The sequence below is a fragment of the Drosophila miranda genome, chromosome XL, assembly GCF_003369915.1.
Source record: "Drosophila miranda strain MSH22 chromosome XL, D.miranda_PacBio2.1, whole genome shotgun sequence".
NCBI classification, from domain to species: Eukaryota; Metazoa; Arthropoda; class Insecta; order Diptera; family Drosophilidae; genus Drosophila; species Drosophila miranda.
The window spans coordinates 11,027,422-11,053,158 of NC_046673.1; the positions used below are offsets into that span (position 1 = coordinate 11,027,422).

The 25,737-nt window shown below is 42.9% G+C and overlaps 2 protein-coding genes across 8 annotated transcripts in view; one reads left to right on the forward strand and one right to left on the reverse strand.

Moving 5' to 3' along the window:
* Positions 1–14,193, reverse strand: part of LOC108153220 (probable Ras GTPase-activating protein) — a 43,448-nt gene extending 29,255 nt beyond the window's left edge. Inside the window, exons 1-4 of one of the 4 annotated variants that reach the window (XM_033393233.1) lie at positions 12,690–14,193; positions 2,412–2,524; positions 2,193–2,219; positions 1,882–2,065 (exon numbers count right to left, since the gene is read on the reverse strand). In XM_033393233.1, the coding sequence (XP_033249124.1) occupies positions 1,882–2,065; positions 2,193–2,219; positions 2,412–2,524; positions 12,690–12,768 (403 nt within the window). In that variant the 5' untranslated portion in view covers positions 12,769–14,193. The remainder of the gene's footprint in view (positions 1–1,881; positions 2,066–2,192; positions 2,220–2,411; positions 2,525–12,689) is intronic. The other 3 variants (XM_033393235.1, XM_017283069.2, XM_017283075.2) reach the window with 3 other exon arrangements.
* On the forward strand, positions 1,496–25,552 carry LOC108153243 (DNA topoisomerase 1). 4 transcript variants are annotated; one of them, XM_017283088.2, is made up of 8 exons: positions 1,496–1,588; positions 18,818–19,053; positions 19,159–20,293; positions 20,393–20,475; positions 21,397–22,526; positions 22,635–22,885; positions 22,956–23,149; positions 23,231–25,552. In XM_017283088.2, exons 1-8 carry the CDS (start codon positions 1,511–1,513, stop codon positions 23,331–23,333), a joined length of 3,210 nt encoding a protein of 1,069 aa, XP_017138577.1. In that variant the 5' UTR covers positions 1,496–1,510; the 3' UTR covers positions 23,334–25,552. The 4 variants fall into 4 exon arrangements, with proteins under 4 accessions (XP_017138577.1, XP_017138586.1, XP_017138596.1 ...); XM_017283097.2 differs by lacking the exon at positions 1,496–1,588 and adding an exon at positions 16,766–17,106; XM_017283107.2 differs by lacking the exon at positions 1,496–1,588 and adding an exon at positions 18,303–18,742.
* The last annotated feature ends 185 nt before the right edge of the window (positions 25,553–25,737 follow it).

A 25,737-nucleotide genomic window follows, 5' to 3' on the forward strand; every position in this document is an offset into this window, starting at 1 on the left:
TTGAATTACATTAGATGCGGCATTGATGAGCAAAGACGATTCGTTTCAGTCGAGAAATACAGGTAGAAATATGTAGTTGTGTAGAACAGGTGATAAAACGATGGTTGAATAGGGTAATGTTGAATTAGTACTGCATTCGATTTATGGTTAAATTCTAAGGTAGAAAGAATTGTATTTCCCTTGATTATTTCATTATTTCAGACACGTTTTACAGCCTTTGTTTTTTTATTATAGCCTTCTGGCAGTACGAAGAATATCATGTATAAACAATCAATCTGCAAGCATTTATAGGCAGAATGCGGAACAAAGCCCAATTATCTTTTCCCATCATTGAATGAAAACATTAATCCAATTGGAGCACCCTCGATTTTATTTCCCATCGTTGAAATGGGAACAAACAAAAAACCATCGGTGGAAAAGGTACGGTGACAGAGCCATCTTTAAGCAGCATTATCAGCTGCTTGGCTCGAAAGCTTCTCTGGCTCTCTCGCAATCAATGCCGTCGTTACTCTCTTCGCAGCAGTAAACAGTTAAGCAGCATTGTCAGCTGCTCCGCCTAAAAGCCGCACGCTCTCTCTCTCTCTCTCTTGTTCGGCTCTCTCTAGGGCTCCATTGATGAAACGTTGGAACAAGTGAAACAAACACTTTTAGAACTCAACGAATGAGAGAGCGAGAGAGAGAGCAACAGCTAGCAGCACTGTAACCTTCAGCTGTGGCGCAGAGAACGATAGTGCATTCGACGTTTGTGTCGCCTGGATGGACAGCACAAATCGTACCCCCATCCGACCTCCTCCCTCCTTGCAAACCGACGACACACCAGCAGAAAACTCACTCCCGCCAACCCCTACACAGCCCCTCCTGTCCCTGTTAGCTATTGTGCCTAATGCTACGGCATGCGTGACGACAACGACCGACGATACAAACAAATTTCCTGACTATAGCTTTTCCACCATACGAGCACAAACAGCCACATGCCTCGGATATGATCGAAAAGTATACGAGTATATTACGGACCCAAAAAAATTAATACGGCAACAGCAACAGCGAGAAGGAAAAACTTGTTTTCTTAGGCCGAAGCTGTAGATACACTTTCGGAGGCATAAATATGGAGATCGTTTAAAATTTGATTGCATTTCTTATTTTTCAATGGCTTATGAAATAGTGATACTATTTCTGGGACAAAACGAAACCAGAATCAACTGAAACTATAGCGTATAGAATCGTTGAAATATATTTTGTTGAAAAAATTTAATTTTTATTGAGAAACAACAAAATATATTAAAGTCGAAGAGAGGAGCTATCTAAAGGTTGTTCCACACACAGGACATTATTTTTAAGGTCAGAATTTGACTCAGAAAGATAACCCACGTTCAGTGTTGAGTAACACCTGTGTGTACGATAGGTCTATCGTTAGATATCGATGATTTTGCATGTCATAGATGACAGGAGGGCTCTTGACAGTTGTGTCATTCCTCATTCAGTGTGCTAATTTAATTGTTTGTTCATTAAAATGAGCGGATCCTACAAAAAAGGAACTAATTCTTCTACCATTAGGCGGAGAACCATCCCCCGTTGCCCAGTTTTCGCGGTAAGTACTCATTTGCATATAAAGTGGTACCAGCTGCGCCGGGAAATGCCTCGAAAATTAGTGGCCCCTGCCTTGATATTTTTCGCTTTTATTAGTTTTTTATTATTTTGTATTACGGGCTAAAAATCATTATGCCCCAACCGTTCGGCAAGGGTAGAGGCGGCAACTGCAATTACCGATGAGCACCACTCAGTGGGGGGCTTAATGCATTGCTGCCTGCCTGCCGGCCAACTTGCCACCAAATGTTGCATAACTGTAGACCAGTACACATACACACACATAGAGACACTCACCTAGATCAGTGTAGAGGGTCGTATTGAGCACAATGTCACTGATGCCACTCATTCCGCCCGTACATGTGTCCGAGTCCTCGTTCTCCTCGGCCAATGTGGGCGGTCCGTCCCAGAGAGCTTTTGCCGGACGTCGGACCCGATCCAGGCGCACACGTGGCGCATCCTCGTAGCAGACGTCACCCAGCTAGGGAGAGAGAATCAGAGAATCAGTGAATGGTCTTCGAATGGAGTCTGAAATGCTTCGATTATTTATGGGTTTATTTGATTACTCGATCTACTCGTACTTCTAGGTCCTCCACTAATATACCCACCTCCTTTTTGGGCGTAGCCGGGAATATCTACGGGTTAGTAGCATCCAGTAGGTTGGTTAGCGTGTGTGTGTGTGCGGGTAAGTTAGAGAGATAGATACAAAAATGGATACAAATACAGATACAGATACAGCGTGATATATTTACAGTTACTTGTAGCTGTGATAGGATGTGGTGTTTGTGTGTTATCTAGACATTTTTTTTTTTGTTCCCGGCACTTACCGATATCTCCTCGCTGCAGTAGGCCGTGAAGCTCTGGTCATCCTGTTGCAGGACACAGTAGAGCGGGCCCCAGGGCAGGGTCTTGATGAGCCGTGTCAGTTCGCCTTCGGTTTCTGAAAAAAAAAAGAAAATTAATTATTTGTAAACATACTACAGAATACTCGAATGAATATGATTTGTTTTCTCTGGGTCATCTTTATGTTTCCTATCGATTTCCCTTTGCAATTTGTTTCTGGGTTCAATCTTGACTTCCCTTTATTAAAAATATTTCCTCAATAAAGGTTTCCAATTAAAAAGTGACCTCCTAAAAATGTGCAGCATACTTTTGGGGCTGCCGCAAACTACCTTTTGGGTTTAAATAATTATAGCATACTTTTCTGCTGCGAGAATCGATTCTACCGTACACTCTATGATGCATACTCTCAGGCTGTCGCAAATGAATTAATGAATATTTTACATATTCCTATCCAGTTCAGCGTTTTAGTTATTTCAATTTATATTTTATAAAATAATCAAAAATTGTGGGAAATTGATTAATTAATCGGATGTGTAAATCTTTTTTAGAGGCTGATTGAATACCAAGAAAGTACTTAAAAGGCATTCGGTATTTTGGGGCAAGAAGACACGCAAAAAGGAAACATTTGGAAGGGGCATTAATTAAATAAAAACATTGCTATTCTTCTCTAACAAAATGACGCTCAAATGCGCCTGCTTAAGGAGTTGAAAAAGCATTCCAAACGGGTAAAAAACTACACATTTGCCTCGTCATATCTTTAGGTATAGCTAATGCATCGACAAGTATCATAAATCCTATGAAAGGTAGTACAATTTTCCTTTCAACGGCCGTGCATAAGTCGATTAAAAACTATGTAAGCTCTTTGTTTCGATGGTTTTTAAATTTCACATAACCATCAATATTTGTTTGTAAATTACCCAAAAACACGCTCTAAAATGTGTGATATTGTGATACACGTAGGCCCCCTAGAAATCGCATCGTGTGAAAGATCTCCCAGCTGCCGAGCACCTCAATCACACCACCCTCCCGCCTCGGATCCCGTGAGGCGCTTGCATGTTGCTAATAAAAAAGCTAGAGACTATTTATGTATCTGTGGCTGCTGCTGCTGCTGCAACTGCAACTCAAATTCGTTTCTAATGAACAAGTGAATAATACAATAAGGCAACAATAATACAAATTAAAATAAAGCGGAAGAGGCCGCAGGTTTTGGTACGCTTGCAGGTGACTTAGATACATTGCTCGTTGTACAAATTTACCATAAGCGAACGGACACATTTGTATCGAATGACGCGAAGAGCGTTGCGGGATTTTTAGATGAATATAAACACATATATAGAACAGGGGAACAGAATGCCAGAATGCAGGGAAATTTCTATACAAAATACAATGTTTTAGGCACTTTTCTCCATACAAAAACAGGTGCATACTGCAAGAATGGCACCGAATATATGAATCCAAAAGAGTAAAATATAATGTTCTTGAAAGATTCAAGTGCAATGCATGCAATGAAATGAGTCTATAGAATCTAAGAGGAATACACACTTTTGGTACTTCAGAATTCATTCAAAAGATTCATTCCCATTCTTTTTGATTTCGGCTCAGTTTTAATGTTTTCTACGTGATTTTAATGGGGGGTCTTTCACCTGAGATATCACACCAAAGAAACTGAAACTATTTGACATTGACTACTGTAGATTCTGTGAAATGGAACAGTAAACATTGGAACACATCCCATATGAATGCCCTGCACTATAGATATCCTCTAGAATGATGTCTCAACATTTGGAAAGAGCTCAGGATTTGTCCTCAACTTCATTTAAAGCCTACAAATACAGGGATCTCACACCTAATCCTACTGGCCGGAAAAATAATAATGGGCAAGGCTCAGTGCTCTACATCTGTGGAAGTTCAGATGCTTGGCCAAAAGGCCTCTGCCAATTATCCGAGAGATGGAAAAAGCAGAAGAAACAATGGAAGAAAGAGGAATACGAATAAGAATAAGAGCTTTGTACATTTGTATGCATGTAGGCGGAAGAGTAACAATGAGAATGTGTAACCATGTTGAACCAACACTCTCCCCTCCCTCACACTCTCTGCCACTCTGGAGTTGTTCTCCGCTCCGCTCCGCTCCTCTCTCTGTCCGTCTCTTTCGTTCGATTCTACCCACCTCCAGCCATTCGGCTGCGGTCGTGTTCTTAGCTCTTCATCGAGGGCTTTCTTCTCTGGCTCTTCGCCGCCTCTGGCGCAGCTCTCCCACTCAATGAATGAGATAACAATGTGGAAGAGGCAGCAACCAAAAACTGTTTTAATTTTACGATATTCTAGCGATGGTGGCGTGACACATCACGTAACTCACGTGAATATTGGAATTATGTATAGTTCTCTGTGTATTGCTTAAGTGAGAGGCGAATGCAGATAAGATTCCACACATGGCTGACATCTTAGAACATTTAGAACATTTGTAGAACCATTTCGAATGAACTCTCAATAGCTAAGACACACTGGGAGACAAAAAGAGACAGAGAGAGAGGGACGGGTAGGATGCCTGGAAAAATGATGCCTCTCCCAAAAACCTTTGCACCTTATTCCTCACGATGCCTACCGCTGGCATAGCAGACATAGCAGGTCTGGCAATATCAACCGCCTATGGCTATCCATCATCTCTAGTGGAGCCACACACATCTGATCATGAACTCTCCTCAATTACGCTCTTTGAACTCTCCAGAAACCCCTCATTCGGCCCCCCCCCCTTTAACTCTCCAGAAGCGCCTGATTTTCTCCCTCTTTAACACTCCAGAAAACCCCTCCAGAAACTCCTCTTAACTCTCCAGAACACTCTCTATCCCAGAGTCCGACTTGTTGAAATTCTTCTCATTTGTTTTTGTATACGTTTTTTTTTTGTTTTCTTTTAAGAAGCGAATTATTTTCACAGATCTACAAGACTAGCGGACCGGCGGCGCCCGTCTGTCCATTTAACATAAATATTGTAAGTAATTGTGAAGACAGCAGAACAGAACAGACAGAGGCGGCAGAAGAGATAGACAGAGGGAGAGAGAGAGAGAGAGATAGGTACTTGTAGTGGTACTCCGTAATACCGACCGATCGTGGCTCAGCAAATTTTGCGTTAATTTTTTGTTGCCCGCAGACGTCCGTTCGCTGTTAAGTTGTTTGTCTCTTTATTATAAAAGTTCTCTAACCCTACGACAAACGAAATGGTATTATAAGCAGAAGTTGAAGAACAAAATACATATATAGAGAAAATTCTTTATGGAAATCGGGAGTACTATATAGGAATGTACATTTATATATCACTTCCAAATGCCTGTCTTCGAAGGGTATCTAATATGTCGTCACGCCTTAGTTTTCTTTTTGATTTTTGTATAAGAATTTCTCGCTTTTTGAGTTCTCGAGTTCAATGCACTTTGCCAGCGTTGTTTTTCTTCTGCTTCTGCTTCTGCTTGTGCTTTTCTTGTGCATTGGCCCCATGGCAACAGGTGGAGCTGGGAGCCCGGTAGCCGCAAGACCGAGACCGAAACCAAGAAGCCCCAACCCTCCCCCTGCTGCCACGAGGGGAAATGGCTACCGTGGGGGGGTGGTGGGGGGGGCAACATTACCACTGGAAAAATAAATAATGAATCTCCTGAGCAGCGAAGGCCCCCTTCCGATAAGACCCAGAGACGCTTCCGATGATAGTGGCTCTACTCTTCGCTTCGTGTGTGCTTCGTGAGCATTCCAACATTTTATAAACTATCTTTCGATGCGGATCGTAAAGCATTTCTTAAGCGTCCATTGGGGGGCCCCTAGAGATAAGATATACCATACCAGGCACACACAGAGAGAGAGGGAGAGATTCAGATTCGGATCTAGAGATTCATTTCACAGACAGATCTGTTTCATACTCAATCGATGGATGAGGGAAGTCATACTATAAAAATCTATAAACTGATGGCTTTTTCCATCCCCAACTGTTTTGAGGACAGCCATTAGCAGCCGCGCCATTCACAATTCGCGGATCTGACGTACACGCGTGACTGGCAACCTTCTGGAACCTTGGGAGTGGAACCCAAAGAAATGAATCAAAAATATCTGAGAAGAGACATTTCTCTCCAGAAAATGTTGCATCATTGGTGTCCCTCCCTCATTCCATTCGAACAGCTCTCTTTGTTCTCTTATCGCCAGAAAATTAACGACTTCATTATGTTACAAATAATTTCATGTACAATTCCCCCTCACCAATTCCCCCTCACCACCCTTTACCATTTCTGTAACCATCTGCATCTGCATCCGCAACGAAAACTCAATTATTAAATGTTAAGGCGCACCAAAAAAAAGACATTTTGCCAATTAAAACTAATTTAAAATAATTTATGCTATGCGTCATCTGTGTGGCATCAACAAACTCTCTGCGCTGTGTGGGTGTCAAAAGAAGGGAGCCAGCCAATGTCTGCCAGAAATGCTGGCTGTCTGCTGTCGGACTTCCCTTCCCTTCTAAACATATTGTTCGACTAAACCACAAACAGAAGAACCAATATGTTTGGGGATACCCATTGAAAGCTGGGAAGGGTATGATCGATATTTGATAGAAGAAGGTGCTTTGCTTGTTTGCTGGGATTGAGGGAACCTTTGGGAAGTGGTTATTCGTTAGAGCTTTATCAGCTATCAAGGAACTTATCCACTCTATTTATCGGTGGTAGAATCTCCAATGAACGTAGATTCCCCTAGGCGAAAGGACACATTTGCTACGAATCTCCCAAACAGAGACCATATTGATACAAATGGCTATATAGATGGATTTTCCCCTAAGCGAAAGGACACTTCTGTGCACAGAGACTAGGTGTTTCCTACGAGTCCCTGGATACCGATCTATAAAGATACACCATGATTTTTGTATGGATTTCTTATAAGAAAAAAGGGGCATCCTCTAGTCTTAACATTTGTTTGTACACCCCACATAGGTTGATTGGTTCTATAAGGTTCTTATTTACTTTATTTGGTTTATGTTTCTGTTGCCGCCCTACGCTTCCGCATGTTGCAGCTGTCCCCCCACAATCATCATCTCCCACAAGGCAACATGTTGCATTTGTCTTTTCTTTTGTTTGGGGTGGGCGGTGACCCCGCCTGACCCAGATGCATATAAATGTACACAACATAAAAATATCTATTGGAATATATAGAGATTTACTCGGCAAGGCACGGCACGGCACGGCACGGCACGGGCACACGCAATCCTCCAGCACAGCATTTTCATTGCATAAGTCGAACGAATGAACACGCATTTAATTAGGTTTATGGGAATTATGGCAAATATGCGAAACGTTTGAAGAAAAAAAGTCAACAAACAAGCAAAAAACCCCCCAACAAATGCTCCAAATAGCGCGGCAGCCGCCGCCACTCTGCCCCCAGCGGCGGCAAAAGGCGAACAATGCAGAATTATAGCATAACTTTGGATTTTCGCATCATGTAATATCTATCGCGACTGTATCTGAATCTGGGTTGTGTGTGTCTCCATCTGTCTGTCTGCTGCTGCCTTTGTTGATTTGGAAATTCATTATTATTCAAGATTTCTTCTTTTATTATTTATATTTCTTATAAAACCAGAAACAGATCTTTTTGCATTTGTATTTTTGATTTATTTTCTCCAATCGATGACGCTGCCAAATCCAATGGGGGGGGATCTTTGTTTAGTTTTAGTGGCAGTTTTCCCTTAGTTTTTGGGTTTGCCTACCTGTCTGCTGCCTTTAGACTTCTCGAACTTGTGGGATTCTTTTTTTATACATTTTGAGAGCTGTTTTTGGGGTTATTTTGGCATTACCAATCATTGTATTAATCTGCCTAAGCAAAGGAACCCTTTATAAAAGAGACCTCATTAAGAAATTCGGAGTATTTTATTATGAAATAGTATTGTTTTCGGTTTTTAGATCAAAAAGTTTGCAAAATGTACTCGAAATTACGATCATGTTTTGGGTTTTCTACCAAAATAAATGGGATATATTAAAAAGAGAATAATACGAGTATTTAAGCTGAATGGCAAATGGCCAATCACGTGTTAACGCATGGAACTATCGTAGCTTGACTCGCTGTTGGCACGTGGACTGTGGAATACCCTGCCAGTTAACGGAACAGTGGAATGGAATGTCTGGAAAACCTGCCAATGTGCTCGAAGAATCCAAGGATTAGAGGTCACAAGAACGTTCCCTTTATCTGTACGAGAAGAATTACTTCAATCACCATCTCATCAAGAGTGTAATAAATATTTTATTGCACTTCTGGTCGTGTTTAAATTTCATATGACGTATCATCCTCTCAACGGCTGTGAGTTGTCTTTCTTTTGTTTAAAATTCCCCACAAATATCTACACATTCTCGTGTTTTTTTCGTATAATATTTGGTTTATTTTTGTAAAGAACAACTGTTTTTGATTGAATTTCGTTGAATTTACGGGTCTGCCGGGTGTACACGGACTTGCGTACATGTATGTATGTATGATCCATACCCATCTGGTAAATCTGGTTGTAATTTCACATGCGCAAGTGCCTGGGTGCTGGTTGGAACGGGTTTTATTTATTTATATTTTTCTCCTACCGGCTTATCCGTACGGGGTACTGGATGAGAGGGCAGGTTCTGCCAGAGGGGATTCCGGTAACGATTCCGGATTGGATTTGAGCCGTGGCGGACGCCCAGGCAAACGCTGAAGCGAGAGCTCCCGAGAGTGCGAAAACAAAATTCAAACGCTGACCTGCAGACTTCTTTTCTGCAAGACCTTCTTCTGAAAATGGGTTCTATCTCTGGAATTTTCATGATGGGTATCTTTATAGTCCTAAGGCTGTAGGTCTCCGAATCTCCGAATCTACCAATGCTACAAAAACGGGCTTTTTAAGTTGTTTGTGTTTCTTATTTGTTGGATGACTAAAATTTCCTTTTTTCCCACCTGAGAAGCGGCGACGGAGAAGCAATGTGTTAATCTATTCGAGTTCGATTTGTTGTTTTTTTTGTTGCTAAAAGCCCAAACGCAAACCCGGCTTTGGGGGGGACTTCCCGTTCCCCACCGCCCGAAAACACTTGAGAGGAAAAAGTGAATTTTTTCATAGAAAGTTGTTAGGCAACATTTTGCAACGAACAAACAACGGACGACGACAAACGACGAAGACGTTGGATGGTGAACGGGGCAAAACGCATTCGATACTTGAAAATAGAAAATTGTAGCCCAGTCGGTGCAGTGCACAGCCGCACCCAAAGACCGACATCCGATGCCGAATGCAATCTGAAAGCCAGTTCCACTTCATGTTTCACTTTCTAGACGCCATGCCCCCAGCCATGTCCATCCCAGTGGGTCAATCCAGAGACGAATCGACAGCCAGACAGACAGATCGTAGATGAAACGGAGAGAAGTTTTCCTTTTCCTTTTCGCAATGAAAGTTAGGTGGCTCAATGAACTCTTCACTTCTTGTGCTCCCAATCCGTGGCAAGGTGTTCGACACAAAAATCGAACTGGAACATGCACGCACACAGCCACTGCAGTGGCAGTACGGCGGCAGTGTGTGTGTGTGTGCCACAAAGTGTGTCACGACAACAAGCAAACAAAAAAAAAAAAAAGCTGGATCGTTAATGACGCCATCTCCATGGTGTTGCCTCCAATCGTTCATCGTTTTGTCGTTCCGTTCCGTTCCGTTCCTCTGCAACGTCTTGGTCTTTCGATTGAAGTCTCTCGATTTCTCTTGTTCCCTTTCTCTCTGTGTGTGTGTGTGTGTGCCTCGTTCTCGTCTCGTGTCTTCCTTTAAACGCTTTTGGCACGACCCATAACCAATTTCCAAACGCCAAACGACTGCAAAACGTTGGCGAAAAGAACCCCAAACGAAACCCAAGTCAAACGACAAGCAAAAGTTAAGTTGAGTTGAGTTTCGGATGACCAAGTGACATGCAAACCGAAAGAATAATAGAAGCTGTTCCCCACTGGAGGGATACCCTAATGTGGTACCATTTATGGATGATCTTTACATAAGATCTCCTTCAATTATTTTGGAACTGGAACATATACGAAATTTCCGTAGTCACAGAAGAGAAGACACATATGTTGCTGTGACAAATTTCCCCTAAGCAAAAGGATACATTCGTTAAGCAATGCAATGCTTAAAAATAGGTGGAAATTCCATAAATATTTTGTATTTACGATCAATATTCCTGTTCCAATTTAAGAAGAAAATAAGCTGTGTTTTTATATCCCAACGGAATGGTAAATAGCCAATTACGGGTGAGCGTGGGAGCTGTTACATGCAGCACGTGGAATGTACTATGGATTTGTTTAGTTGGACTTTCAGATTTCAAATGACAGTCAGGCGTGAACAAACGATTTCATAAGAACCAATATGCTGAACAAATTCTATCCAGCAGCGGAAAAAAGCAGGGTACGACGACACACAACATGGAAACATGACAGAAAAATGATGTCAAAGCCAGCGGGCAACACGAAACATCGACGGGCAGGCCACAGAACAAGAAAAACAAAAAAACATGAATGATTTTTGTTCTTCGTGCCTCTGTCTCTGTCTCCATTTGATTGTAGGTGGAAGACAAGACACAAAGCCAAAGCAAATCAGAGCAAGAGTCAAGAGGCGTAAGGGTAAAGGGCAAAGGGTAAAGGTTGGGCCCCCCCCCCAATAGAATGCCAGATATGACCTTGACACGCACATGAACACACCTTCCTTCCGTCCTTCCTTCCGCTGGCAATAACCGTAACAGAAAATACAGAAAAAACTGAAATGTAATCCAAAAATGGCAATAAAAGAGCTGCCATACCCATGCATGACCGACTGCCTCCGCCTCAGGCTCTGCCCCGCCTTCATGCCCCCTGCTTTTTTGCCATGTGACTACGGGGAAACCTTGCCACTTATCGCCGGCGATCGTTTGTGTGGGTGAGAATGCGTCGTGCCGTGCCCCCCTTCTTCAATGCTAATCCGCATATCTGTTCGTGACAGTTCGAACGGGCCACAAAATGTGTCAAAGTCGAAACGTGGAATGGAAGGAATGGCATTTCTACACACAGGAAGTGTGTCTATTCAGGATTTGACTCACGAAAATATTTCCGTCTCGGAACTCAGAAAACTCACGTTCAGTGAGCTGATGGCTGTAGCTCTTTGTGTAGGATAGGTCAATCGATAAAAATCGATGACTTTCCGGTGATGATATGACAGAAGGGCTTTCGACAATGTTCTCATTGCGTCACTCAACATTCAGTGTGTTAAAAAAGAAATACTAGCTGCCAGTAATCAAAGATATGTACTTACATAGATACTATATAGGATAAAATGTCTCAAAAATGTCTCAAAATTGTTTTAGTTTTTCCTGTATTTAGGGATAAACTTTCCTGCGGCACCCACCCCCGTTTCTCTCTACTGAAATGTTGTTGAACTCCTTTGTTTCTCTCTTTCGATTCATTTCAGATTATCTTTTTAATCATTTTTAATTACCTTTCGATTCAGTCTCTTAGAACCTATTTTGATCCTCTTATCATTAATTCTAAATAATCTATCGACACTTTTTTTCGATCACCTCGATAGGATTTCCCTTTTTAATACAATTACCATCCAAAAATTACAGATATCTAATTTTCTTCGGCGGCTATATGCTTTTTTTCATTAAAATTTGGATTATTTTTGGGATTTGCTTTGCCCGATGTAATTACGATCTGTTGGTATATCTAAAATCTAATTAAAGCAATCCAAAAAACAAAATAGATAAAATAGAAAGAACCACAAATCTTTTATGGTCAACAGAAAAACTTCAACTTAAGGGATAAAATGTATTAAAGGGTATTTATTGCATCCAGCCACTGACATTTTTGCCGCCTGCACGGAGACAGACCCTGTCGCCTGCCTGTGGCTGTGCCTGTGTCCGTGTGTCCCTGCCTTTAGCGTGCGGGTGTGTGTGTTTGTTTTACCTTTTACGCATACACAAAAACAATCAAAACAAAGCAAAGGAGCGACAGAGAAAGAGAGAGAAAAAGATAGATAACGGAAAAACATGAACCTGCCTGCGCGCCTTTCGACCGCCGCCGCCGCTACTGCTGCCGCCTGTGAAGGCAAATAAATGCAAGGGCACGGGAAGGGACGGTGTATTGTATTTGGGTTTTTATTTTTTCTTTCCCAGGCACTTTCTTTGGGATTTGCACAGGTGACACGAAGATGTCACCCAACATCCGTATCCGCAACTGTCTGCGGGGGCATCAGCTGTTCCCCTTTCCCCCTCCCTTTCCCGTTTACTACTCACCGCAAACATCCAGCCAGCCTTCGACGCGACTGGGGTAGGCGAGGGCAGAGCCGCGGCTCAGATACGTTCGTCTTCCCATTGTGTGTGTGAGTGTGTGTGTGTATATGTGTTCGTGTGAGTGGGTGGGATGCTGTTCTCTCCTGCAGGTGCTCGGCCGCTCTCTCTCTTTCGCTTCTCGCTCTCTTCTTATTTCCTCCTTCCAGCAAGTGGTTGCTGTGCTTTGCTCGCTCTCTGTGTCTCTCTGCTGTTTGGGGATGCTGCTGCTGTCTCCTTCTTAAGCCCTGACGATGATGCTTGGGGATGGATGCTGAGTACACCCGGCTTTTGCTCTCCCGCTCCGCCGCCCACTCTCTCTCACTCTCTGGCTGATAGTGGGAAAATTCTCTCTCATTCACCGTTGGCCTCTTATCGACTCTTTGATTTGGGGATGGGGATGTTTTTCCTTTTTTTGTTGTTTTGAGATTTATTTTGGATATTTATTGATTTTGCGGGAATTGAAGCCAGTTTTGTTGTTTATTGTGGCATATTTGTGTGGGTATTGCACTTGCCCCATATAAAACGAAATGTTTGAACAACCACACAGCAAAAAAATAACAACACAACACTATGAAATGATTGTTTCTATCGATGGGCCACTCTTTTCAGCTTCTCTTTTCATATCAATATTTTGCGATTATCTCTGTTTTAGCCTTATTCGTTGGTTGGGGCTCTTAACAGCTGAGATCGGCCCCCGGGGCCATGGAGATCATCCGTGGAGTGGAGCTATGCTTCTCTGCTTTTTGTTTTTGCGGGTATCGTATCTCTTCAGCTTCGGTTTCTGATTATTTATATACATACACGTACATATGTATAATTTATTGTTTGGTTTAATATTCTCCAATGAAGGCCGGCCGCCGCATATTGGAGTTGTTTTTGTCGCGCGCGCTCCACCGAAACCAGAAATCGCTTTCGTCAAAAATACAAATATACATATACACTATATGTATGTGTGTGCATGTGTGTTTGTGTATGCGTTTTATTTTTGTGTATTATTTTTAACAATTTTTTATACACACGACATCGACAAAACGAAGACGAGAAAATCACGACTCCAGCAGGGGACACAAAAGCAACAATTGTATGAGGGCTCCTCCCTCTGTTCGACAGAACTTATTTACACTCCCGAGCAACAACAATATAAAAAAAACCACCAACAAAATAATTTCAAATATATACATATACGTGCACTGGCACTGCACTGCACGATGCACGGACGAGGGAAAACGTTTAAAACAGCGTGCGCGTTCGACGCGCGCAGCAGCCGCCAAAATATCGCCAATTCTATAACATCCACATTCAAGGGTATCAAATAGGGTATCACATCGGGAGAAACACGTTAAGACACCCAGTTGTTTTTGTGTTGTGGGATTTATCAAATTATCAACGGACTTTTCTGAATTCAGAAAACAATCGGACACTACTATTTTGTTGCTTCATTGTCCGCGGCGGCCCGATAAAGATTCAAATTCAATTTGCGTTGCGCCAAAAAAAAATAAGGTAAAATCCACACACTTCGCCTAATATACCTTGTGTTCAAAGTATATTGACCTCACATGCGAGGTGAGGTTCGCACGAACCTTGCAATTGCCTTGGCTGGTTTTGGCTGTTGCCCATACCCTTTTTTATAGCACATTCAAAATTACGACTCATTTTTGCGTCGCAGAAGTGAGCACTCTCCTGATCAAATATACGGTCTGACCCTTAGAAATATACCGTCTTATTTTCAACATATACCTTAAATATACAGATGACAAAAAACGAACTTAGCCCACTTAAGCACCGGCTATTTAAGCCGGTGAAAATCCTGAACTAAGCCAAGGAAAATAATACATGTTTTAAATTCGTCTTGGATCTATCCTATCCTTCCTTTTCACTTAAATAATTCACGATTTCTTTCACCCTGAAGACAACTGCATCTGATAGATTAATAAGCTGTCCTCAAGATTGGCTACTTATAAGGACTGCCTCATATTATATGGTGCCTAAAAATTATATTATATTGTGCCTTTCCTGATCGTGATATTAAAAAAAAAAAGTTGAGAGAAACGGCAGGTAGTTGCTTTTGTCCACTAAAAATAGTATGGTCACTCTATGTGCCCCATAGAACAATTATTGGTAACAGTCTGTAATATTATAAAAGTTCCGCAACAGTGGTAAAAATGTTTGCAACATTCAGCCAAATTTTCGAATATTTTGCATTTTACATATGCGTTTTGTGAACTTTTTGCCAGTTCCTGGAATCCAACTTCAAACTGGCTTAAAATACTCAAGAATACTAAAAATTTGTAATAAAAATGCAAGGTGTGCAACCCAGGCAGAGAAAATTATTAATGACTAACGCAACTATAACTCTGACCTAAGTGTACAAGACAATTTTTGTTAGCTGCGTTCATAGAACGAGCTAAAAACTGATCGTTATCACCTTTTAAGCTGGCAGAGAACCTATTCAACCCCCAATATAAATATGATAAATGTATGGAAATAGAATTTTTCATGGATTCAACTTAGTTTACTTTAAATTCTAAACGGTATATAGCTTGATTGGTGAACCTCTAGGATCGATTGTTATTATATTTCTTCTTAGTTTTAAAAAAACTGACAAGCTTTTCAACCCTTCAGGTGTCGATGACAACATAAATATGTTGCAAATATGTATTTAGCGTGTAGTTATCATGTCAAAACATTAATTTAGTGGAAATTGTTGTTGACCTGTATACCGCGGGAAAAGGGATGTTATAGAATTGAAGAAATGTTTGTCATCCTAGGCTCCAATAAATGCAGAAACTTGTCGGTCTCTATTTTAAAGTTATCTCAACGAAATTTTGCATTGTTTGGCCGTAATGAGACCAAGAATGGGTATCGGGATCGAGATATATATGTGAGAGAAAGTCAATTCAGAAAAAGTCATTATTACTTAGGTTTCCAAGCTGCTTGGACAACGAAATTAGATTAAAGATATAGGGTGTACAAATGCCTTTACTCAAAAAATATTTTGTATGATATGTAGCGACTTTTTGTTGACATTCTTTGCGTAAGTCTTATCTAAAATTAGCCAAATTTTAAAATTAGCCAAACTTGTAGAGAATTGATTCATCAATCGAATAAAATTATGCTTTCGGGACTAATGGTCCTTCCTAGCTAGTAATCATAAGCCGAATATCAAAGTCGAGGAATATGGTTAAGAACGATTAACCCATTGTAGACCAGTGGGTATTCAAATACTCTCCACGAAAATTATGAATCTTGCAGTTTCTAGCTTAAAGCTAGCAATTTGCAGGAAGTTGAAAATAATTTGCAGCAAAAGTTTGCACAAATGTTCACACCAATGTAAATATTGCATGAAAATTTCTTGCTTCAATCAATTTTTGTTTTGCACGCAAACTTTTGCATGGCTATTTCGTTCAATATATTGCGTTAATGTCTACACGTGTTTTCATTTTTTGTTTGCAGTGCTTGCAAGTGACACTCATTTGCAAGTTCTGTTGTTTTGAGAAAGTCAAGGAATAACAACGTGTTTGTATTATGTCGGCACAAAAATGCTATTGCTATATTAGCAATTTTAATAAAACGTAAAAAAGTGAGAAGATTAGAGTCTGCAAAAAAAAGAAAGTGTTGTGTGAAAGAGTGGATTTCCAAAAGAGATGAAAAAGCACTGCATCAGAACCTTTTAAAAGAGCTACAAAATGGCGTTCAAACGTGCAAACTTAATTGCAGCAATCAACTTGCTGCAAATTGTTTGCATCGTGTGTACCTAGCTTTAACGCAGTTCAGGTGAAAGATATCGTGGGGTTTCTTCTAAGTTAAGAGGAAGGATATTATATAATTTTTCATTCATATATATGTTTATATATTATATTTTATATTTTCCGCGGTTTAATTCAAGTTGCTATCCCTTTAAATGATGCTTAGGTGGGCGAGGTTAGTTTTTTCATAGGAATATGGTATATTTTTTGAAAATGAGACGGTATATTTCTGAGGACCAGGCGGTATATTTGATCAATAAAGCCGCGGTCACACTGCATCCGAACGTGTGTGTGTTTGTACATGAGAGGTGTGTGTGTGTGTGTTCGCGTGGCTGGTGCGCGCTGTAAAAGAGAAAGATTTTCCACTTCTAAGTATTATTTTGGACTTGAGGAAAAAATTCGCAGAGTACTGTATTGTCGCGCATCAAAATTAGAAAAAGCGTATCGAACCAGCACCGGAGTGTCTCGGCTTCCAGCAATATATAGCGTATATATATATGTATGTCCGCATAAGTTGAGTAAAAACTATTCACGGCAGATAAGCAGAAAAGAGTGAAGTTGAATATAAAGAAGCCGAGCGCCGCACTGCCAACCAGAAATTGTGCAAAATGAGTGGGGATGTGGCTGCCGAAAATGTAAGTAATTTTTTGTATGGTAGGGGGGAAGGTGGCAGATTTCGTGGCATTGTATTTTTATATAATTTACTTGTTAAATGGTGCATCAAGAGTGCAAACGTGTTGAATATTGCAAGAACTCGGGCCAGGCCCAAAAGCCGTGCCTGGGGTCGCCGCATCGGCAAGTGTCTCGGGCCGTTCATCCCACAGCTGAGATAAAAACCCGTGTGCGTACAACACATTGCATTGAAATCGGGGCAAACGCAAACGCAAACGCAAAAAGCTAAAGCAAAGGCATAAAGGCCTTTTAGTAATTGACGAAAATGGCGACAATGCAAGTAGCGCAGAGCAAGCAGGAAGGCCGCTGTCCCGAGAGAGTAAGTGAGTGAGCGAGTGACCGACCGAGAGAGAAAGAGAGAGGGAGACAAGAAGAAAGCGAAGTCGAAATGTATTTGGCACAGTGTGGCCACACATAAATACCGCTTTTGGTATTTTGGAAATTCAGAACTGGTTGCGAATCGTCCAATGATCTTTACCCCTATCTTTCCACCGAGATAAACCCCTCTTTATCTTTTCGATGTACCCGCTACCCCTCAAAATGACGGTTGTCACATCACCCCCGAAAAGTGCCCTGCTATTGCAATTATTAAGTAACTTCTGAGGGCTGTCTGCCATGAAAGTGTGGCCACACTACACATAAACTCAAATCACATGTGTTTGTTGTTGTAATAGAATTTCATTTATGTACATATGTAATTGCAAATGTGTCCCAATTTATTTTTTTTCACCTTTATTCATCTTCTAAATTTTCTGATAAGCGTGTGTCTGCATTTGATACACACCACCCTGAACAGGCGGTGGTCCTGGTTCCGGTCCCGGTCCCCCCCTCTAACCCCCACCCATTCCAATACAATCGCAACAACTACCCTGCAGTGCAGTGAGCATGTGTGTTCGCGTGTGCGTGTGTGTGTGTGTGTGTGTGTGTGTGTAGCCTTGATCTGATGCACAGAGCAGAGCGCCCACGTTGAAAAATTATGCTCCAAAGAGTCAGAAAATGAAACGAAACGAAACGAAACGTTTTTCTGTATTCCATTACGCTGCTCATGTACTTGTCCATATATATGTGCATGTTTGTTTGTGTGTGTGTTTGACTGTCTCTGAATGTGTGTGTGCCCATTGTTTGGCATCGTCGTCGTCGTTGTCGCCGCGGTCGGTCGTCTCTTAACCTATTCCAAATGAAAAAAGAGCACCTCAGAGAGCGGCACGAACACACACAGGAGGAACATTTCCTGTCGCCATCGGCCATCGTTTTGGCTCTTTATCTGCTTCTTCTTACCCTTCTTTTCCCCACATTGAACATTTTCTTACGCTGCGGTAACAACAACAACAACAAATAACAGCAGCAGCAATCGAAAAACATTAATTTGTTAGGGTTGATTTTTCACCACGTGGTGGCACACGGAGACGGAGGCACACATACACACAACAAAAAAATAAAAAATAAAATAAAGTCAAAGAGTCGTAGAAAAGGGCAAAGAATTAGCAAAAGAAAACATAAAACATATAATTAAATAAAGAAGTCATCAGTTTATGGTTTATTTGTGAGAGGCACAGCTCCTTCGAAGGCACACACCCCAGCGATATGATGGCCATACAGGTTCTTGATTTTTTTTCCCACAGAATTTTCCGTCACCCATACTCAACCATTTGTCTCCCTCTCTCTCCCTTACAGACTATCCACGTACAAAATGGTGGCGGCGGCGGATGTGAGGTGCAATCGAATGGAGTGACCACCAATGGGCACCACCATCATAATCAACACAACAGCCACCACAGCAGCAGCAGCGGCGGAGGCAGTGGCAGCAGTAGCAAACATAAATCCTCCAGCAAGGACAAGCACCGTGATAAGGACCGCGAACACAAGAGTTCCAGTTCCAGCTCGTCGAAGGATCACAAAAGCAGCAGTCGGTAAGAGGCAACGGGAGTGCATGCACACCCCATCAAGGAATCATACTCAAAAATCTATACCTCTGTCTCCTCCTCTCTCTCTCTCGCTCTCTCTCTGTTATACAGCGACAAGGATAAGCACAAGAGCAGCAGCAGCAGCAGCTCCTCGTCAAAGCATAGGGACAAGGAGCGCGAGGGTGGCGGCAGCAGCAGCAGCACCAGCAATTCGCACCGCAGCAGCTCATCGTCCAGTCACCGGGACAAAGATGGAAGCAGCAGCAGCAGCAAGCACAAGTCGTCATCATCATCGTCTTCTGGGCACCACAAGAGCTCGTCCCGCGATAAGGAGCGACGGGACAAGGATAAGGATCATCGCAGCAGCAGCAGCAGCTCCTCGAGCCGCGACAAGCATCGCGATCGCGATCACAAATCCTCATCTTCGTCGTCAAGCTCCCGTGATAAGGAGCGCAGTCACAAAAGCTCCTCGTCCTCCTCATCGAAGAGCAAACATTCCAGTTCGCGTCACAGCTCCTCCTCACAGTCGAAGGATCCTTCCTATGATGGTGTGTTCGTAAAGCCGGAGCCCGTCTCACAGCCAGCGCATGACCACATCAACCACACAGCAGATCTCTTCCATCTGCAGCACCAGCAACATCAACAGCAGCAGCATCAGCAGCTGCTGGATGTCCCCGATTCTGCACTCTGCAATGGCCTTAGCAGCGGCAGCAGCAGCGGCGACCTCGGTGGCCATGTCCCTGGCAGCGGCGTCGGTGGCGGTGTCTATAAAAACGGATACGAGGAGAATGTTATGGTTATCAAAAAGGAGGATGAGAGCTTCAATCTGTCGCAGGCGAGCTCCTGTGACTACTCCATGTCCCAGTTCCGAGCCGATGAGCCACCGTTCACAGTCAAGCATGAGGATAGTACCTACAACGAGGAAGATAGTACCATGAACGATAACGATAACGATGAGGATGAGGAGATGGCCGTCGACGAAGATGCCGACGATGACGAGGAGGATGTACCCCTGGCCATGCGCAAGCGCAAGCAGGAGGCACCCGATCACAGCCAGAGCCACAGCCACAGCAGCAGCCACAGGGCCCACCATGATGGTAACGATGACGATGATGACATTCCCCTGCTGGCGCGCAAGAAGGTCAAAAAGGAGCACAAAGAGAAGTCCAACAAAAAGAAGCGTATCAAAGAGGAGACCGACGACGATTACGGCAGCAGCAAGCACAAAAAAAAGAAAATCAAGAAGGTAAGTCCCTGATCCGACCCAACCCAGCCTGGTGCGTTTCCGCCCCGCCCCCTTTGAGCCATGGTGTCTCTCATCCCACACACACATTCCCATTCACAGGAGTCTTCCGAGATCAAGACCGAAGTTGTGTCTCCCACCAAGCGCAAGGGTGCCAAGGAGGAGGAGGAAGAGGTGTGGAGATGGTAAGCTATAAGCAATTCCTTGAGTATCTTTTGTTTTTTGGCCATCTGTGTGTGGATCATCCATCCAACACCCATCACCCATTTGCATCGTCCGCCCTGGGTCCATCTCTGATCTCCGGTCTGGTCTGGTCTGGTCTGCTGCCCACGCAGTCGCTTTCGCATACGAAATTCCCCGTTTGAATCGTTGACGTGTGCACGCACACACGCCACACACAACATCCATGTGTCTGCTGTCTGCTGTGCGCGCACACATGTGCCTGGCCTGCCGACTGCCGAAGTTTGAATGTCACTGACCTACATTTTGAAAGTCACAAAAGCAGGCAAGAACAACAACACTAAAACTCAGTATGTTCCAGAAGTCTGTTTACCTTCGTCTCGGCGTAGTTACACGCTCTTTTGGCTGTGTGTGTGTGTTCGTGTGACTGCCTGAGCGAGCAATTACTGTATTTTTGTTCGACACTGCCAAACATTCGCTGCGCAACGCGTGCGCCTTGCTATCAGCTGTTCGCTGGCCTCACCCCCCCCTCCCCCACAAACACTTCGTAAACCACTTTTGAGGTTATGTCAGCAGCTGCTGCTGCCTTGCTGCTTTGCGTAATGTGAAAAAAAAAGAAAAACAAAGCAAAAGCATCAACCGACAGCAAACGACGACAAGCGCTGCGCTAAATGGCAACTGCTCTGTCGCCGCTGTGCCGGTGTCTATGGGGAAAACAAAAATCGTATTTTATTTTGCAAGATCAGCGTTTGGCAGTCTCTTTTTGCGCCGCTGCCGCCAAGAGGCGCTTGCCGCGAAAGCGGCAATCAGCGACAGGCTCCTCCACGGGCCAACAGGGAACCATCAAATGGTTATTTACTTAGACAAAGTACAGACTGAAGGCAACAATAATCTAATATCGAATCGCACAATGTGTTCCATTCCAGGTGGGAGGAGGAGAAGCGCGAAGATGGCGTCAAATGGTCAACGCTGGAGCATAAGGGACCGGTATTTGCACCGCCGTACGAACGTGTGCCTCGCAATGTGCGCTTCTTCTATGACGGGCGACCGTTGGATCTGTCCGAGGAGACGGAGGAGGCGGCCACCTTCTATGCGAAGATGTTGAATCATGATTACTGCACCAAGGATATATTCAACAATAACTTCTTCAAGGACTTCCGCAAGTCGATGACGTCCAAGGAGAAGGAGATAATCAAAGACTTCCGCAAATGCAATTTCCAAGAGATGCACGAATACTTCCAGGCCGAGTCCGAGAAACGTAAGCAAGCGACCAAGGAGGAGAAGCTGGCCAAAAAGAACGAGAACGAGGCCCTGATCAAGGAGTATGGCTTCTGTATGATCGATGGCCATAAGGAAAAGATCGGTAACTTTCGTTTGGAGCCTCCAGGACTGTTTCGCGGTCGTGGCGAACATCCAAAGATGGGGATGATCAAGCGCCGCATCGGCGCCTCTGACGTTTCGATCAACTGTGGAAAGGAGTCAAAAGTGCCCCCACCGCCGCCTGGCTCGCGATGGAAGGAGGTGCGACACGACAATACCGTCACCTGGCTGGCGTCCTGGATCGAGAATGTCCAGGGACAGGTCAAGTACATTATGCTGAATCCCTCGTCAAAGCTGAAGGGCGAGAAGGATCACATCAAATACGAGACGGCGCGCCGATTGGACAAGTCCATTGATAAGATTCGTGCCACCTATCGCGACGAATGGAAATCGAAGGAGATGCGTGTGCGACAGCGGGCCGTGGCCCTGTACTTCATCGACAAGCTGGCGCTGAGAGCGGGCAACGAGAAGGACGAGGATCAGGCGGACACCGTTGGCTGCTGTTCGCTGCGCGTCGAGCACGTTCAGCTGCACAAGGAGCTGAACGACAAGGAGAATGTGGTCGTGTTCGACTTCCCCGGCAAGGATTCCATACGCTATTACAACGAGGTCGAGGTGGAGAAGCGCGTCTTCAAGAACCTCGAGCTTTTCATGGAGCACAAGAAGGAGGGCGACGATCTATTCGATCGCCTCAATACCCAAGTTCTGAACGAGCATCTCAAGGAGCTGATGGACGGTAAGCCCAATGTCTGAAAAGAGCAATCCTTCAACTTCCGTTTTCCCCTCCCCCCAACCCCCACACTAATCCTCTGTGTGTGCCTCTCCCTCTCCTCCCATCAAACAGGACTCACGGCCAAGGTGTTCCGCACATATAACGCATCGAAAACGCTCCAAAACCAACTGGATTTGCTCACCGATCCGAGTGCGACGGTGCCAGAGAAATTGCTCACCTACAATCGGGCCAATCGTGCCGTTGCCATTCTGTGTAACCATCAGCGCTCCGTGCCGAAGGGCCATCAAAAGTCCATGGAGAATCTAAAGGAGAAAATACGCGCCAAGCGCGATGCCATCGATGATTGCGAGTCCGAATACCATGTGAGTAGAGTCGCGCGATCGATTTTATATTTGAGAAATGAAAAAACTTCAACTGTTGGATGTTGTCTAGGATTTGAAAAAGGCTGCCAAGCGCGGCTCGGTCAAGGAGAAGGTGAATGCCGACAAGAAGGGCAAGCAGCTGGAGCGTCTGAAGGACCAGCTTAAGAAATTGGAACTACAAGAGACTGATAGAGACGAGAATAAGACCATTGCCCTGGGCACATCTAAACTAAATTATCTCGATCCACGCATATCGGTGGCTTGGTAAGTGCTGTCTGCCGCTTTGCTCTGTTTGCCCGCCCCAAAACTAAATAAACTAAATGCCTTCGTTCTTCGTTTCTGCAGGTGTAAAAAGAATGGAGTACCGATCGAGAAGATCTTTAACAAAACGCAAAGAACCAAATTTCTGTGGGCCGTGCACATGGCCGATGAGAATTATCGTTTTTAAATATATACTTCTCCTCCGAATATCCACACATACCCACACCCACACCCACACCACCTACTCACACACACTACACACACACATATGCATAGACAGTGCAGGATAAGGATAACACCCTAGCCAAAACCATGCCCACCAGGGACACCAGGAACACTAGGAGCACGCCACAACAGGACGGCACAAGGGACAACCGGAACGGACACGGGTGTTTTATGCAAACTGTAATGCATATTGATGGGTATCCTGTCCAGGCTAATCCGTATCCGGGGATGTGTTTGGTGTTTCGTCTGTTTGCCCCCCTCCCCCATCCCTGGTTATTTTTTTATTTCAAAAAGTGCGCCACTCCGCTGAAGTTTAACTTGCGAATCGTCGTACACTAACACTAACCCACACACACACACACACACACAGACAGACACACGAGCTCACACTTTTATATAGATATACTACATATATATATGCTATATATATGGTATGTGCATGTGGGCGTATTCGATAATCAGAAAAAAAAACAACAAAAAACTTAATTTAAAAGCGAACTTTTTGTAAATGGATGACAACATTCGGTCGTCATTCGGTGTCGTCTGCTGTCTTATAACAAACAAACAAAAAAAAAAGCAAAAGAACATAATTTTTCTATGTTAAGCCTTTAAAAAAAATAAACTTTTTTTTGAAATAGGTCTTCAGCGTACGCATAATTAATATATTATTTAAATTTTATCAATATGCATTAAGATAATCACATATATGATAAAATTAAACAATTACAAGTTTTTTTATGTTTACCTATAGTTGATTTTTGTTTAGCAAAAGAAATGTCCTTTTTCACTATTAAATATAAACGATTCGATTACGATTCATACGGACTACGACCAGTTCGACAGAGGGAGAGAGAGACACAGAAATAGAGAGAGAGAGCGCGAGAGGGAAAGAGGAGAGCCGTGTAGCCCAAAACATTTTAGCATAGCATAATTTATTCAATTGAAAATGAAACAAAAACTACAAAAAAAAAGAAGTTCTCGTGAGCAAGAAATCCAAGAAAACAAATTGTATCGATAATTAATCAGTTCAACGGTGCGCCAATCATCGTTGATTGATTCAATGGAATGCACCGATTATTTTGTACCTTAATCATTTTAGTAAAAAAAGAAAACAAAAAAAAAACACTGTAATAAACGAAAGAACAATTCTTTTGCAAAACAAAATTTTAATATTTTAAGTGAGAACCGAAACTGCTTTACATACACCCTCGCCCCCACACACGCAAGCACACATACAAGCATGCATAAACATATATTTAGACAGGTTTCAAATACTCTTCTGTTTCGAGAACCAACCCAAAATCAACAGAGCTCATATTGTATACTTTATAGATCGTTTTTAGCATGTGCAATTAGACGGAGGAAAATATACTTAGAATATTTGAGGTAAAGTGTGAGAAGTAAATCAAACTTCCAGGGTCAAACAACCATGCCAGTCTCTGACCAGCCCAAAACGCTTGTTCTTTGTTTTTTGAATTTCATATTGAGCGAACCGCTTAGTCCGGTCCAGCCCGGGCATGGCTGTGCCTTGGCAGCGAGAACACACTTTACCTCGTCCCCCCCCCATCCATCCATCATATGATTTATGATGACGTTTTGTATGAAGTACTGTACTGTATTTAAAATTACTCAAAAAAAAAAAACAAAAAATGAATAGAAAGCAGGAGTCGGTCGGCACTTGGGCTGCTGTTGGAGTTTTGGAATCGTTCTCCTACTCCTTTTGATTGCTTGTGAGCGAGTCCAGGACCGCCCCCCCCCTTTAGCATAAATAAAAAAAGGATTTATATATAGACACACCCACACCACTCACACACACATATGATAATTAGTAATTACACATAAAATCAATAGTTTATATGCGTATACTCGTATATTGACAAAAGCAGACACGTGAGAAACGCTTTCAAAAGGCAAAAACAAAGGAAACACCCCAGCCCCGCCCGCCCCCAATTTGTCTCGTGTAGGCCCTATCCCCTGCCCCAAAAAATACACATAAACATGGCATATTACAATATTGATATAAGCAAGCAAAAAACAAAAAATGAGAACATAGAAGAAAAAAACAAAACAAAACAAACCACAAAACTATTTTAAAATAGAAATGCAAATAAAACAAAACAATTCAACATAAGTTAATGTAATTGTAATGGAATGATGCAAATATACATACGACAACATATATTTAATTTTAAAAATGAATTCCAATATGATTTTTTCACTTTTTGGGGGATGGGGAGAGGTGAGGTCGCATTCTCATTGCGGCTGTCCATGCTTTCGTATGACCTAAATTTTGTGGGAAAGAAGAACCAAGTTCATGCGCAAACCTACACGCAATGTCCTTGTAATTTTATTATTATTCTGTTATG